General features: G+C 49.6%; 2 protein-coding genes across 6 annotated transcripts in view; one reads left to right on the top strand and one right to left on the bottom strand.

Annotated features, from left to right (window-relative positions):
- Positions 1–14,377, top strand: part of SLC39A11 (solute carrier family 39 member 11) — a 423,988-nt gene that overhangs the window by 16,910 nt on the left and 392,701 nt on the right. The gene's annotated exons all lie outside the window — the stretch shown is intronic.
- SSTR2 (somatostatin receptor 2) lies at positions 5,749–11,843 on the bottom strand. The gene is made up of 3 exons (XM_036835767.1): positions 11,833–11,843; positions 11,464–11,658; positions 5,749–7,514 (listed from the first exon to the last, which is right to left on the bottom strand). Exon 3 carries the CDS (start codon positions 7,421–7,423, stop codon positions 6,314–6,316), a length of 1,110 nt encoding a protein of 369 aa, XP_036691662.1. The 5' UTR covers positions 7,424–7,514; positions 11,464–11,658; positions 11,833–11,843; the 3' UTR covers positions 5,749–6,313.

The following is a 14,377-nucleotide window of genomic DNA, read 5'->3' as shown; positions in this document are numbered from 1 at the left end:
CAGAAGGTGCGTCGTGTGTGCACGTGAGTGTGTGTTACACGTCCACCTCCTGTGTGTGTGCATGCATGTCATGGGCACACGTGTGAACGTGTCCTTCACGTGTATGTGCATCACATGTGTGTGCACGCGCTCCGTTGCGTCACCTGTGTGTGTCTGAGCGCACCCAGTGCAGCGAAGGTACCAGTTGAGCTGAACTTGAGAGCCTTGGAAGACAGTCCGTTTCTCCGGAGTAGTGGGATTCTGGTTAATGTTAAGAAAACAGCTAAGCCTTCGTTTTGTTATTTGAGAACCATTTGGGGTTCTTGTTAAAAAACAATATCCATTGGGCTTCCCTGGTGACGCAGTGGTTGAGAATCTGCCTGCCAATGCAGGGGACACGGGTTCAAGCCCTGGTCTGGGAAGATCCCACATGCCGCGGAGCAACTAAGCCCGTGAGCCACAACTACTGAGCCTGCGCGTCTGGAGCCTGTGCTCCGCAACAAGAGAGGCCGCGATAGTGAGAGGCCCGCGCACTGCGATGAAGAGTGGCCCCCGCTCGCCGCAACGAGAGAAAGCCCTCGCACAGAAACGAAGACCCAACACAGCCAAAAATAAATAAATAAATAAATTTATAAAAACAAAAACAACAACAAAAAACAATATCCATGAGAAAAAATATCAGCTCTCTCAGGAATGACTATGTTCCCGGCCTGGAGGATGAGGAGCCGCAAAGGAACTGATACCCAGCCGTCGGCCAGGTTGGGGGTGCAGGACACGCTGTCCAGGAGGGCGTCGCTGCTCCTTTGTGGTATCTGGCGCCACTACAGGTAGTCCTGCTAATGGTGGCTCTTCTTCTTTTGAGACTCGCAGTCTTCTCTCAGGGGCCCCGTACCAGCTACCTTGTAAGCTGTTCTTTGTAAGGACCTGGGACCACTGTGTCTTCTGCGTCCGGGCTACAATAGCCTTATCTGGTAGCTCACAGCATGCCCCTCTTTCTCTCTTTGGTGACTGCCACTGCCAAGGGACCTTCTCTACTGCTTAAGGGATTGGAGGTCCCATCTCTGAATAACTGGAGTGGGTAAAGCCCTGGCAAGTCATTTCGGATTTCTTTTTAGGTGGGCCTTGCATCCCATTCCTTGACAGGCTTTTCGAAAAGGATGGGGCAATTCTATCTCTAACCAGTACATTCGTTTTCTGCTTCCAGCCCTTGTGGGATCAGGGTCACAGATAAGCCCCCTCTCCGGACCAGACACATATCCTGGCAAAGAGGTCTTTTCCTCCCCTGAGTCTGGCCCTTCAGTGATGCCAGGAGAGGAGAGAGATGAAAAAAATAAAGCCCCTCCTTCTCCATGAAAACTCCCTCTCTGCCCACCTGAACTTGAGCCTCTGTGTCATCAGCTTTCTCACGCTGAACATCTTTGTCCTACGGGAGCAGACGTTCATGGAGCCCAGTGATGAAGCTACAGCGTTTCCTTTAATGATATTATACGCACTTGCAATCTTAGGAGAATCGATCATGTTTTCTATTCAAGTTGGTTAAGTCTTGGTTAATATTTACTCTGTTTTTAAGCCTAGTCCAGATACCTACAATCCGACACATCTAAACGAGGAAACTAGGTGCCCAGCCTGTGTTCAGTCACTGCCAAGTTAAAGGAAAGGGTGGGCAGTCAGTGCAATTGGCGGTGAGAGTGGCAGGTGTGAAAGCTTGGCCTTGAGCTATTATTCTCAGCCCTGATGGTCTGCTGACTTGGGTAACTGCTATAAAAGCTTCTCGGCTGTAAGCAGAATACAGTCCCTGGTGCCTACTTTCTAGATGAGCTGCTAGGAAAAAAAAAAAAAAAAAATTAGAGGCTTTGCCTATAAGAATGTTCCCAGAAATTCACATATGAGAAGCAAAACAACTACTTAGGTGAAGGTTTGCTTTGCTAGAACGTTTGACAGGAAATTTGGTGTTTTTGAATCTGGCAAAAAATATGGATTAGACAAGTGTCTGATTATAAGTTATTACTTATAAGCCCAAACGCTTGGTCCGCTGAATATTGTGATTTTTTTGTGGTGATGCATGTTTCAGAAACACTCACCAGACCTTCTGCATCATGTAAGGAACCTTTTGAAGGTTCTCTCCCACCTTTCTTCAACAAGGCCGAAGTTCGTTTCTGTCTTTCATTGTAACTTGACGGTCTTGGTTGGACAGCCGCATCTGGGGCTGATTACAAACATCTATCTTGACAGCCACCTACTTGCTACCTTTGTCAATGACCGGGCTGTACGCTTTTCTTTTTTTTTTTTTTTTTTTTTTTTAAATTTATTTATTTATTTATTTATTTTTGGCTGTGTTGGGTCTTCGTTTCTGTGCCAGGGCTTTCTCTAGATGCGGAGAGCGGGGGCCACTCTTCATCGCGGTGCGCGGGCCTCTCACTATCGCAGCCTCTCTTGTTGCGGAGCATAGGCTCCAGACGCGCAGGCTCAGTAATTGTGGTTCACGGGCCCAGTTGTTCTGCGGCATGTGGGATCTTCCCAGACCAGGGCTCGAACCCGTGTCCCCTGCATTTGCAGGCGGGTTCTCAACCACTGCACCACCAGGGAAGCCCGGGCTGTACGCTTTTCCAGCACGAGGCTCCTATTTAGGGCAGCTGGGGCCGAAAGCTTCAATACCTGTATTCTGTCTTGGAGGAGAGGATGAATCTGTGTAAGCAGACCCCAGCTCACTGCCAGCTCTGAAGTCCCAGCCACCAGCCTACATTTTCTTCTCTGCCTACCACTTATGAGAGATAAATAAGTTTATGCAAAAACAAAAAGAGGTACAATTATAAGATGACACTCTAGGGAAAGTTGTTACACAAAAATGCATGCAATAAACTATTATATATAGGATGGATAAACAACAAGGTCCTACTGTATAGCACAGAGAACTTATTCAATATCCTATGATAAACCATAATGGAAAAGAATATAAAAAATAATATATATAACTGAATCACTTTGCTGTATAGCAGAAATTAATATGACTTTGTAAATTAACTATATTTCAATTAAAAAAATTTTTAAATGCATGCAGCAAAATCACACATCGTTACTCAAGATCAGCTACAAGTTCAACTCAGAACTGCCTAGCAGTCACAACTAATGGAGCGTGACTCCTCCTCCTTCTCTTTTCTTCTTCATAAAAACAAGCAAAAGAAAGAAATGCAGCGTCCTTCTATCCTCCAGTGTCCTTGTCCTCGTGTCCTCTTAGACTGTCCCAAGCTATGGCATGAACCTCACCAAAGTTCCAACCCCATGTTCAGTATTACTCAGCCCTCTGTGTTACTGAAACACAAGCTAACATCATTCCACACAGGCCCCAATGTCCTATCATCTCTCCTGATACCTTTCTCACTACATCCGCTTAGGTTTAATCAGCTCTTCACCACCCATGCGAATGGAAGGTAAGTAGTAGCTTGCATAACCCAAATGCTCAGATATCCTAAAATCAATGGAGTACATCACTTTTTATTCTCTCCTGGCATCCAGCAGATCTGTCTTCATAATTACATGTTGAGTGGAGGCTAGGATTAAATTTTGGAACTAAAATGGTGTTAACATTTAAATGAAAATGTGTATCCCCTCTTTTGAAGAAAAGAAATCAACCGGAGAGCCAATCATCCTAGAAAGAGATAGTTCACAAAGTGGAGAATACCTCCTCATAAAGTAGAAACCTGACTTCTTATTTGGACAGAATTATAACATCAGGCTGAAAGGCCCCGTCGTATAGCCTTAGGATGATCATTCTGCTGCTGAATACCCGCCATCTACCTGGGTATGTGTTTTAAGACTTTAGATGGCTGCTTTGGACCCTGGCCTCCTTGCAGGCAGTTTCTCTGATTGCAGGGGCAGGAGTGCTATAGAATTAGTCTATCTGTCTTGAAATTATTTCTACAGATTCTTGGTCCCTTGGAATCACTTCTCTAAGTAAATGTCAGTGTTTATGCAAAGACCCAGGAACATCACATATTACAATAATGGTAAAGTTGGGTTTAAAGCATTTCATTGCAAATCTTTGCTTGTTTTTATGAAAGAGGAGAAGGGAGGAGGAGGAGGGGGAGTCACTCTCCATTAGCTGTGGCTGCTAAGAGGTCCTGAGCTGACCTTGCAGCTGACCTTTCCTTTGGTAACCTTGTGGGATTTTACTGAATGCATTTTTTTTGGCATGTGGCATCTTAGTTCCCTGACCAGGGATTGAACCTACGCCGCCTGCAGTGGAAGCGTGGAGTCTTAACCACTGGACTGCCAGGGAAGTCCCTACGGCATGCGTTTTGTGTAACAACTTTCCAGATAGTCTCATCTTACAATTGTACCTCTTTATTTTTTTAATTTTTTTGGGGGGGGGGAATTTTTTTTTTTCATTCAAGCAGAAAGTCACAAAAATTATAATCATCCTCATCAGTTCACTCAGTCCCATGTAATTAATTTTTTTTTTCATCTTGATCTTCTGTTAGCACTTTTATGAATTCATCAGTTTTCCACTAGAGCCTCTTTTTATTTTTGCATGGATTTATCTATCATTATTTACTGAACATATTTTCTGGGCCACAGTGCTTTTGGGAATGAGGTGGCATGAATTACATAGGCAGGTAGAAGAAAAGCAGCACCATAGCCACAGGTGGAGCTCTTAGTCTTTCTAACTGTCAGGCAGCCCTTGCTTAGGGAGCCAGAAGAGGCAAGCTCACTCCTAAATATGGTATAATTGATACGTGAGACACAAAGAGTGAGGCTTTCTTACAAACCTAGAGACGATGGCATCCTTGCAAACACCCGAGTGTGTATTTCTTTGTACTCTGGAAATTGTGATCAGCCAATGAAATGGGCATCATCTCTTTTCTTATTGCTTGTATACAAGCCCATCTACAATTTCAGGGACAGAAAAACGTGACTGACGGTGTGAAGTGCCTGTCTGTAACAGTGCTTGAGGAGTAGCTCAGGGAATCCGTGGATTAAAGGTCGATGTTTAGTGTGTCTGTTGTGGGTGAGCAAGGTGGCATGGCCATACCTGTGAGGGATGGGGCTCCCTCCAATGCCCACACCTACACACCCCTACATGCTGCATATTTATTGGCTGTTGCGTACGGTGATGTTTTAGGAACAATGTCCTCGGGTCTTTCTCGTGCACTGTGATTTTCTTAGCGCCCAGCTTTGTATCCAGTTCTTAAAAAGCCGCTTTAAGGGGTTGTTGAATTACATTTCCATTTTCTTTCACTGGAAAGCCATGTCTGGCATTAAAAAAAAAAAAACGTTTCATGGTTTCTCATGAAGGTGCAATTTTGCTTCGTTCTTATTCATTTATTTCACAGTGGGGAGAATAAAACTGTTTCCCTACAAGAATTATGGTCCATGTTTTGCCTTTCATGTTAGTGATTTCCACCCAACCCCACTCCCCTCCACGGCTCCCTAAGAAAAATTAAAGCAATTTGAGAAGAAAAAGAATGCAATCTTATAACAAAGCAGGCCTTGTCTTGATAAATACGGTGATCGATGACCACAACCATTTTAAGTCCTTTTGGGGAGATGAATAATTCTTTGATTATGTCTAAGAAGAGAGAACACATGAATTTATGTTCTGGGTCCTCAAATACCTTCTCCCTCTCCCTTTTTACTTCGATCTAACTTGCCTGAAGTTAATGAAGCAAATACCCAGGGGCAGAGGCAGGTTTTGTGAGGCTGGAAGCTTATACAATTTAAGACCTTTTTAAGGAAAAGAATACAAAACTATCTTACTTTTACTTTTTTTTTTTTTTTTTACAAACACATATGGCCATGTGAACATACTGCCAAAGCAAGAGAGATCCCTGAAGCTTAAACTTTATTGGCTTCATGGTAAGTCCATTCCTGCGGGTACCATATTGAAATAAACGTCCACCTATACTATGCACGTTTGAACTTGCTACTTGTGTACATGAACTCAGGGAACGTAGGTCATGACTATACAGGGACTAGATAGGAACAGGCAAGTATAAATATAAGACCACAAGATTACATATTGGGTTTTAAACACACAAACACACAGATAGGGTTTTCTCTTCTTGTTGAACTTCAGCGTCTCCAAAGATCACCTCTCCAGACTCTGAATTGTCTGCCTGCAGTTAAATGTTCACTTTAAGGGGGAGGTAATCAATTTAATACCTTATCATTCACTCAGACACACCGACTCAAATGCCATTCTCTGAAGTGGACTCATGCTGAGCAATTCCGTATTCTAGAAGCCAGGTGATGGGTGAGGGAGGGAAAGGGGGTGGGGTGGGGAGCACACGGCCGGTTGGCAGAGCTTGGCGTTTGATTGATTGATTTTTCAGGCAGTTCAGATACTGGTCTGGAGGTCTCCATTGAGGAGGGTCCTCTGGGTCTCCGTGGTCTCATTCAGCCGGGATTTGTCCTGCTTACTGTCACTTCGTTCCCCGTCGTCTGTGCCGCTCACCTTGACCAGGCAGAGGACGTTCTGGAAGCTCTTCTTGAAGTTGTCAGACAAGAAGGCATACAGGATAGGGTTGGCACAGCTGTTAGCATAGGTGAGGACCACCACAAAGTCAAACATGCCCTTAAGGGCCGGGGTGGGACTGATGGCCACAGACACTGAAGAGACATTGAAGATGTAGAAGGGGAGCCAGCAGAAGATGAAGACAGCCACCACAATGGACACCATCCGGGTGACCTTCTTCTCAGACTTTTTCCTCTTGGAGGAACCCACTCGGATTCCAGAGGACTTCACCTTGATGATAATGAACAGGTAGCAAAGACAGATGATGGTGAGGGGCACCAGGAACCCCAAGATGAAGGCGTAGATGATGAAGCCTGTGTACCATGCCCCAGATTCGCCTGGCCAGTTGATGGTGCAGCTGCTTCTCCCCCATTGGTTGCTCCGAAGGCCAGCATATATCATGATAGGCAAGATGACCAGCAGAGAGACCCCCCACACAGCCACGTTGATCATCTTGGCTGTCCGGGGCCTCCTCCACTTGGCCGATTTGATGGGGTGGACCACAGCCAGGTATCGGTCAATGCTCATGACTGTCAAGCAGAAGATGCTGGTGAACTGATTGATGCCATCCACAGTCATGACCACCCGGCAGATGGCCTTGCCAAAGGGCCAGTGGACCAGAGCCACCTGCATGGCCAGGAAGGGCAGACCCAGCATGAAGAGTTCGTCTGCGATGGCCAGGTTGAGGATGTAAATGTTGGTGATGGTCTTCATCTTGGCGTAGCGGAGGATGACATAAATGACAAGTGTGTTACCACACAACCCAACGATGCAGACCACAAAATATATGAAGGTGAGGACTGCATTGCTGGTCAGGTCGTAGTACGGCTCTGTTTGGTTTGAAATGTTGGCTGTAGCCACAGAGCCATTGAGGTCGAATGGAGAGGAAAGCCAAGGTTGGGTCCCATTGAGTAGTTCATATGCCGGATCCATGGCTGCCTGACAGTCTTAGGCTAGTTCCAACCAGCCAAAGATCTTATTCTCCCCTTCATGGGTCCTGGAGGCAAAGGATCCACTGTGACATCTGCAAGGAAAAAAGGAAAATTGATTCATCAATCAGAGGCTACTTAAGTTCTCACCAGCTTTCCGTGTTTCTGGTTTGCCCTCTCAGATGCTCTTCAATTGGAAAGTGTGTTATCTTTCACATCAACGTGAGCCTACCAGCCCATTCTCATCAGCGTGCGGGCTTTTTGAGTTGTTTTTCCACTGGGGGGGGAAGGGTTTGAGTTAAGTCATCAGAGTTTATCTTGTCACCTTTGGTGATGCACACGTGGGAGTTGGCGGTGGCTGCAACACAGCGATTCCGAAGAAGCTAACTGGTCCGAACTGTAAAAAGGCAGAGCTTGGAGAGGTCTGCCCTCAGAGGAGTCGGACGCCGGCATTCCTGGCCTTTTCCCCTTGAGGAAATCTATGTTGGCTTGGCGACTGCTTTGGAGTCTTTCCATTCTGAAAATCCCATCGTGGAAAAATCCCAGACTTTAGAGGTGAAAAAAACCTAGGGTTCACCCATGGAGCCCACGTGACCCCGTGGCCGGCACTTAACCGCCCTGACTCTCACTTGTTACAGTGGAGGTGTCATGAAGGCGAAGTGGTGCAGTGGAGGTGAAAATGCCCAGCACTGTGCTGGCTTCATCATCAGAACTCTAAAAAGTTTTATCTTTTCTCCCTTTTTCATCTACCATTTTACTCATTTCTAATTTATCGAAAGCTGCCTACACGATGAACCAATTTATAGTCTTAAATATTAAAAATAAAGATCTGGCTTGCTTTTATTTTTCAAATGTATGCTGTAGTTGATTTTTGTTTCTTCCGTTTTTGTTTCTCGTTACTCCGTGCTTGACCGCCTCATGCCTCGGAGAGTCCTTTCCCAAGTCCCTCGGCAGGATGCTTATCTTTTCACACCCCAGAGAATTTGCCTGTGATCCCCCGATTAAGCATGAAAACAGGAGCCGGTGTGAGGGAGGAAGGCTCATTCACAGAAGTGAATTCCAAGCACGGATGTCGCTCGTTCACATCCACTGTCCCCTTGACCTTCCCAACCATCCGATGAGGTGGGGATAATTATCCCCATTTTACAGATGAGGAAACTGAGGCTTAGAGAGTTTAAGGAACTTGTTCCCATTCCCTTGTACCTCATTGGTGGAGCTGGGATTTGAACACAGGACACCCAAGTCTTCTGCACCTTTCACAGCATCACAGCTGCCGCTCAGTGGACTGGAAAACTATTGGCTGGTAACTGGGCTTTGGTTTGAGGCAGCTGACCCCTGTTTTACCTCCGTGCCGAGAAAATAATTGTAACACTGCTGGCTTGGCCTAAGATATAGAACAATAGCTCATCACGTAATTAAATGATTTATCTACGGTCATTCAGAAAACATCACTGGGGTGCTTCTTTGTTCTGGATACCAGGGATACAGGAGTGAACAAGATATGGAGGTGACAACTTAGGAGGGGAGACAGGAAGGATGGCAACTCTCACAGGGTGTGAGTTGCATGGAGATACGAACAAAGGATTTAAGAACGCCTTTCTCTGCTGGGGGATTCAGGGGAGGCTTCCCATGAGGAATGTTTGAGCTGGGTCTTGAATACATGAAGCACGAAGCCAGCAGGACAGGTAAGAGGTCATTCTGGGAAGAGGGAGGCTGGAAAAGGGGTGATGTGCTGAGCTCATAGCGGGAGTAGTTCACTTGGCGGACACACTTCCTCTGAGCAGGGCGCTTTTCCTGCTGCCTCAGTGAAGACTGGAGATCGCTCCTTTCTGCTTGGAGAGGCTGCTGATGCGTTACAGGGGACTCAGCCCGCAACAAATGCCTCAGGGTGCTTGCCCACCTTTGCCTCTGGTTCATTCTGCACTGCCGGGCGCATTGCTTATCCTTTCTGTGCTGATTTCCCCGCTACACAACTGCCTGTAAAGTGGGGTCTGGGCTTTGCGGCTGATCTTTCTGCAGAGTGCTTTGGGGACCCAGGATTCAATGTCTGCACTGGGTAAAAAGCATAAACTGGCAGCTGTTAAAAACAGAAGCTGTGAAGAAACCATCTTTGGCATCCCTGGGTTAACATAGGTTGTTTCCAATAGCATTTCTATCTGTTTTGTTAGTTACTTTAATTCTTCTGACCCAGAATCTTATGTAAGGCGCCTGTATTGGAGTATACATTAATCACTAGCATTTCCAGGGTCCCATCTATGTGATGTGCAAGGTCACACCCCTATGTCTGGGTAAAACTGAAGACCTCTGGGCTGCAGAAGCCCTGTGTAGAGCTTTGGGGATAGGGGTGATGATGCAGGCAGGTGAGGGTGGGTTGGTTGAATGCTGACCTCTAGCCCTTTTCGGCTAGAGTCTCACACAATGGGATGGAATTGCATAGGGTCATGTTTTTTGTTTTTTGTTTTTTGTTTTTTGAAATTAGGCTGAGAAGCAGCATTCTCCACTTTTGAGAGAGGCAGCAACAGACAGAGTTCAGAGCTTGGTGAAGGTGGCAGAGATGGTAAGCTGGGGAACCAGTCCGGAGTGAGAAAGCTCCTCCAAAGAAGAAATGAGTTTGAATCACAGTGAATTTTATTGCGTCAACAACGAAGTCAGCTGCCTAAGGTCTCTGAGCGACTTTGCTTCATTTGTGTCTCATTGAAAGTGGAGTCCAATGCCAGGCATCATTAGTTGCTGGATTGTGGTTAAATGCACCAGGAAGTTTGGTTTTTCTGCTTTATTTTTTCCAGCCTAAGAATTGTTAGATACTGGAAATGCCTGGTTGTTGGTTTCCTCTGAGACTGACTCCAGCTCTGTTGGAGAGGAGGGTGAGAATGGGCTAGAGCATCCCCTCCCCTCCCAGAGGGGCTGTGGTTCCCAGCCTAAGAATGTTGGGATGGGGACCACGCATCCGGGGTGGTCCTAAATCCTGCTCAGCTTCAGTTTTCCCTTCTCCCAGCATCTTTCCCTCCATTCAGGCCCCACCCCACTTCCCTCGGGCCTCCTAAACCCCAGTGGGTCTCCGGGCGGCTGGAGCGTGAGCCCCACAGGTGGGGGGAGACTCATTAGCCAGGCGCGGGCCACCGAGGTGCTGGTGCGCCTAGGAAAAGCCGAGGCAGCGCTGGCCGAAGGGCAGTGGGGAGAGGTGAGACTCCGGACCGCCCAGCTGGCTCTCCAGGCGGGCACAGAAAATCCTCCTCTGCGCCATCCACCTCGCTGGCCATCAGACCCAAGGGTTTCCTGAAGGATTCCCTGCTATTTCCAGGAGTAGGAGATTAAAGATTGTCCTGCCAGCACCCTCGTCTCTGAAGGCAGAGAGGGGCCGGGGCATCAGGGACGGCTGGGAGCGGGCGACAGCCGCTTGGGGATTTGGCCGCCGGCTCGCGGGCGCAGGCCACTCAGAGATTCGGTCTCTCCAAACCTAGGCATCCTGTTCTCTCCGCCCGGGCGCTGGGGAGCAGACCCTACACCGCTCGGGATCCGTGTCCCAGGCCCGGCGAGAAAGAACAAGGGAGAACCCCCTTTTTTTTCCTGCTCCGCCGCCTCCCACTCACAGGCTCGGATCCCGGGTGCGCGCCCGCAGGAGCCCCGGCGGTGTCCCCCCCGGCCTCGCTCTCATCGCGTCCGGGCTCTTTTGCGGGCGGATGAGAGAGAAACTGTCGCCGTCGAAGCTGCCACCTGGACACTCGGCTGGGGGACAGGACTGCACAAGGGCGCACGCCACGCACACCCGCATGCAGCTGTGCGGACACGTCCGTTCCAGCACACACGACCCACGGTGCCCCACTCACGCTGGGACACCCGCTGTCGTTCATTCCCACCAAAATCACCCCCGAAAACACGAGGGTGGAGAACCACGCACCGGGACCTACACTCGGGCACACCGACGCGCGCACCCCCCATGCAGCGCAGATGCACTCAGGTGCCCAAGTGCTTGTCTCTCTCTCATACACATACACACACACACACACACACACACACACACACACGCACTCCCACACAGCTCACCTTTGCTTTTCCGCTGCAATCCGCCAGCTCGGCTCGCCGGCACCCAGCGGCCGTCCCCAACCCAGCCGGGCGCGCAGCCGCTTGTCCAGAGCTGCCCGCTCCGCTCGCGAGTCGCACCGCCGAGAGCCCGCTGGGCCCGCAGATCCCGGGCGCCGAGCCGCGGACTGAGGCTCCGGGCGCGGGTGGCTGCGCCGCCTGGACTGGCCGTGCCGAGCGCGGGCCCCTCGGCTCATTTCCCCACGCCCCCCGATTACGTCACGGCAGCTCGCTCCACCCCCCCGGTCCTGTGGGCGGACAGGGGTGAACCGCGCGGAGAATCCTGCGGGGGGCTCCGGGCGGAGGTCGCGGGCGCCGCGGGTAGAGGGGGACGCGCGTGCGGGGAGCGAAGGGTCGAGCGATTTCGGCCTCCCCAAGACCCGTGGCAGGGACACGCGCTGTCTTCCGTCCGCTTTCACAGTCTGTTCTGTTTCACCCAGCCTATTCCAGGCAGTTGGAGTGGCGCCCGGCGACCCACACTCGCTCCGCGACCTCTGCCGTCTCTGCATTCGGACAAGTTTGCAAAGCAGTGGGTCATCCCCGGGCGCAGGGCCAGGGGAAGGAGCGGGAGAAAACGGGTCCGGGAAAGGCCCTTCTCCATGCAGTGACCAACGCCCCTCCGCACAGGGTGTGAGCCCGCTCTCGGGTTCCAAAATTCAGGTGCGGGAGCAGTCAGAGGCCCAGCAAGGGAGCGTCTCATCCCAGCTCTCCCAGCTTTCCACAGCTTGGAGACGCAGTGGCCGTGCAGCCAGTCCCCTATCATAACCTTGGCCGTGGGCACCTGCTGGTCTGACTCGGCACAGCCCCTCCTCTTCCCTGCTGTGAGGGAGCAAATGCATACAAACGTGCATGAAGTAGGTTTTGTGTCGCGCGTACAGGTAGAGCTGTTTATTTTTTGACTGTGATGATTCAGCTTCTGTTCCAAGTTTAATGTCATAATTGGTCCTGCAGCCTCTCCTTCCTCACCCTCCTGCAAGTACACACACACACACACACACACACACACACACACACACTCACCATCCTGAGTACAGTATTAGAAGATGGGAAAACAGAAAGCAAACGCCAGCTACAGTTTTCCTCTGTGGGCTGAGCTGGCTCTGACGGTGCTGTTATCTGATTTGCAATCCACCAGTGAAAGTTACAGGAGGCTGGTTAGCAGGTGCGGTGAGCCCTAGAGGTGGGTGAGTGGCCTGGGAAGTTGGAACCACCAGGTAAGGTAGCAATCAACTGCTAGTTTCTATCTGGGCCAGGCTGTGTCTTGGGGTACCCACCGCGAGGGTGGAAATCAAGGGTTATTGTTGGATGTGTCTCTTTCTGAGATGTCAGTCCTAATGGGGCTTGAATCGTTATCCGGGTAGCTCGACAGAATAGGGGTGCCCCTGCTCACCACCAGCTGGAAGAGGGAGGGGTGGTCATAGTACCAGGAGACAGAGTGGAATTGAGCTCAAGAGAACCCTGCATGCTCGAGGGGGGGGGGGGTTGGGGGGGGGGAGAGCTGCTGCAATAGCACCTGTTGCAACTTCTAGTTTAAAACCAATGACCCAGGGCTTCCCTGGTGGCACAGTGGTTAAGAATCTGCCTGCCAATGCAGGGGACACGGGTTCGAGCCCTGGTCCGGGAAGATCCCACATGCCGCCGAGCAACTAAGCCCGTGCGCCACAACTGCTGAGCCTGCGCTCTAGAGCCTGTGAGCCACAACTACTGAGCCCGCGGGCCACAACTACTGAGCCTGTGCGCCACAACTACTGAAGCCTGCGGGCCTAGAACCTGTGCTCCGCAACAAGAGAAGCCACCGCAATGAGAAGCCCCCGCACCGCAATGAAGAGTAGCCCCCGCTCGCTGCAACTAGAGAAAGCCCGCGTGCAGCAATGAAGACCCAACGCAGCCAAAAATAAATGAACAAAAAATGAATACATTTTTAAAAAAATTAAAAATAAAAACAACAAAAACCAATGACCCAACTGGTTTCCAGGAAAAGAGGAAGAAAAAGAAGATCCAGGAAATGCCTATTCCAGTCTCAGATTCCTTTCCCGGGAACCATGTTATCTTTTCAAAGGTCTTGAGCTGTTGGTGCCAAACTCCTGTGTCATTTTTTTGAAAAAGAATCGGTTTTCTAACCTATACAAGAAATGAACCAGTGGCTCTCAATGTCCCCCTTCCCGTCCCCTCCCAACCCTCAGGGTAAGCCTGATGGAACAGTGCTTTTTTTTTAGTTTTATATAAATACTACCAGCAAACGCAGACTGCCCCGATGGACCAGCTGAATAACCATCTCCCTTCAGGGCAGCTGGCTGGGGCGATTAGTAGGTTTCTTGGTTGCAACCTCAGGGGTTTCCCGGGTGAAATTCAAAACTGCCTCCCCTGGACACGGAGGGCAAGAAGAGACGGAAGAAAGGCAGCCACTGAAGATTGGTGGGTGGCAGTTTTAAGAAGCAGGAAAGTCACACATGAGGCTTATCTTGGGTGCTGCAAAATGCATAGATCTCTGCGCCCGCCCTCCAAAATCTTAGAAGTTTATATAGAGGTCTTAAGGGGGCTCAGTCATGTATTCAGTCCGGATGGTCTCGACAACACATTGCTTTGAAGGCTTTGAGATGGTTCCTAGCGAGGGAATGTACATTCCAAGGACAGGGGAGGGGGCACCGAGCCTCAGATTGCCCTGGTCCGGCTCTCAGGTCAACCGGCTGTCATGTCTTCTCCATGACCTCCTCCAACAATGCTCTTTATCTCGGATGATCTGATCCAGTGAAATCCCCCTTCGCCGTCCTTTCCTTGTGAAGCCTCCTCTTCCCCCGCCTCCCCATAAGGCAGGTGGGGTGAGTCCAGCCTAGAAAAAGTACTGGCCCGATCCATCCAGCTCAGGCACGCCTGTCTC

This window comes from Balaenoptera musculus, chromosome 20 (assembly GCF_009873245.2).
Source record: "Balaenoptera musculus isolate JJ_BM4_2016_0621 chromosome 20, mBalMus1.pri.v3, whole genome shotgun sequence".
Classification (NCBI taxonomy): Eukaryota; Metazoa; Chordata; class Mammalia; order Artiodactyla; family Balaenopteridae; genus Balaenoptera; species Balaenoptera musculus.
Note: the sequence above shows the minus strand (reverse complement) of the source record. Positions and strands in the feature narration are given on the sequence as shown.

Excerpts from the sequence above, each read along its gene's own strand:
- SSTR2 (XM_036835767.1), bottom strand. The coding sequence starts at position 7,423 with ATGGATCCGGCATATGAACTACTCAATGGGACCCAACCTTGGCTTTCC.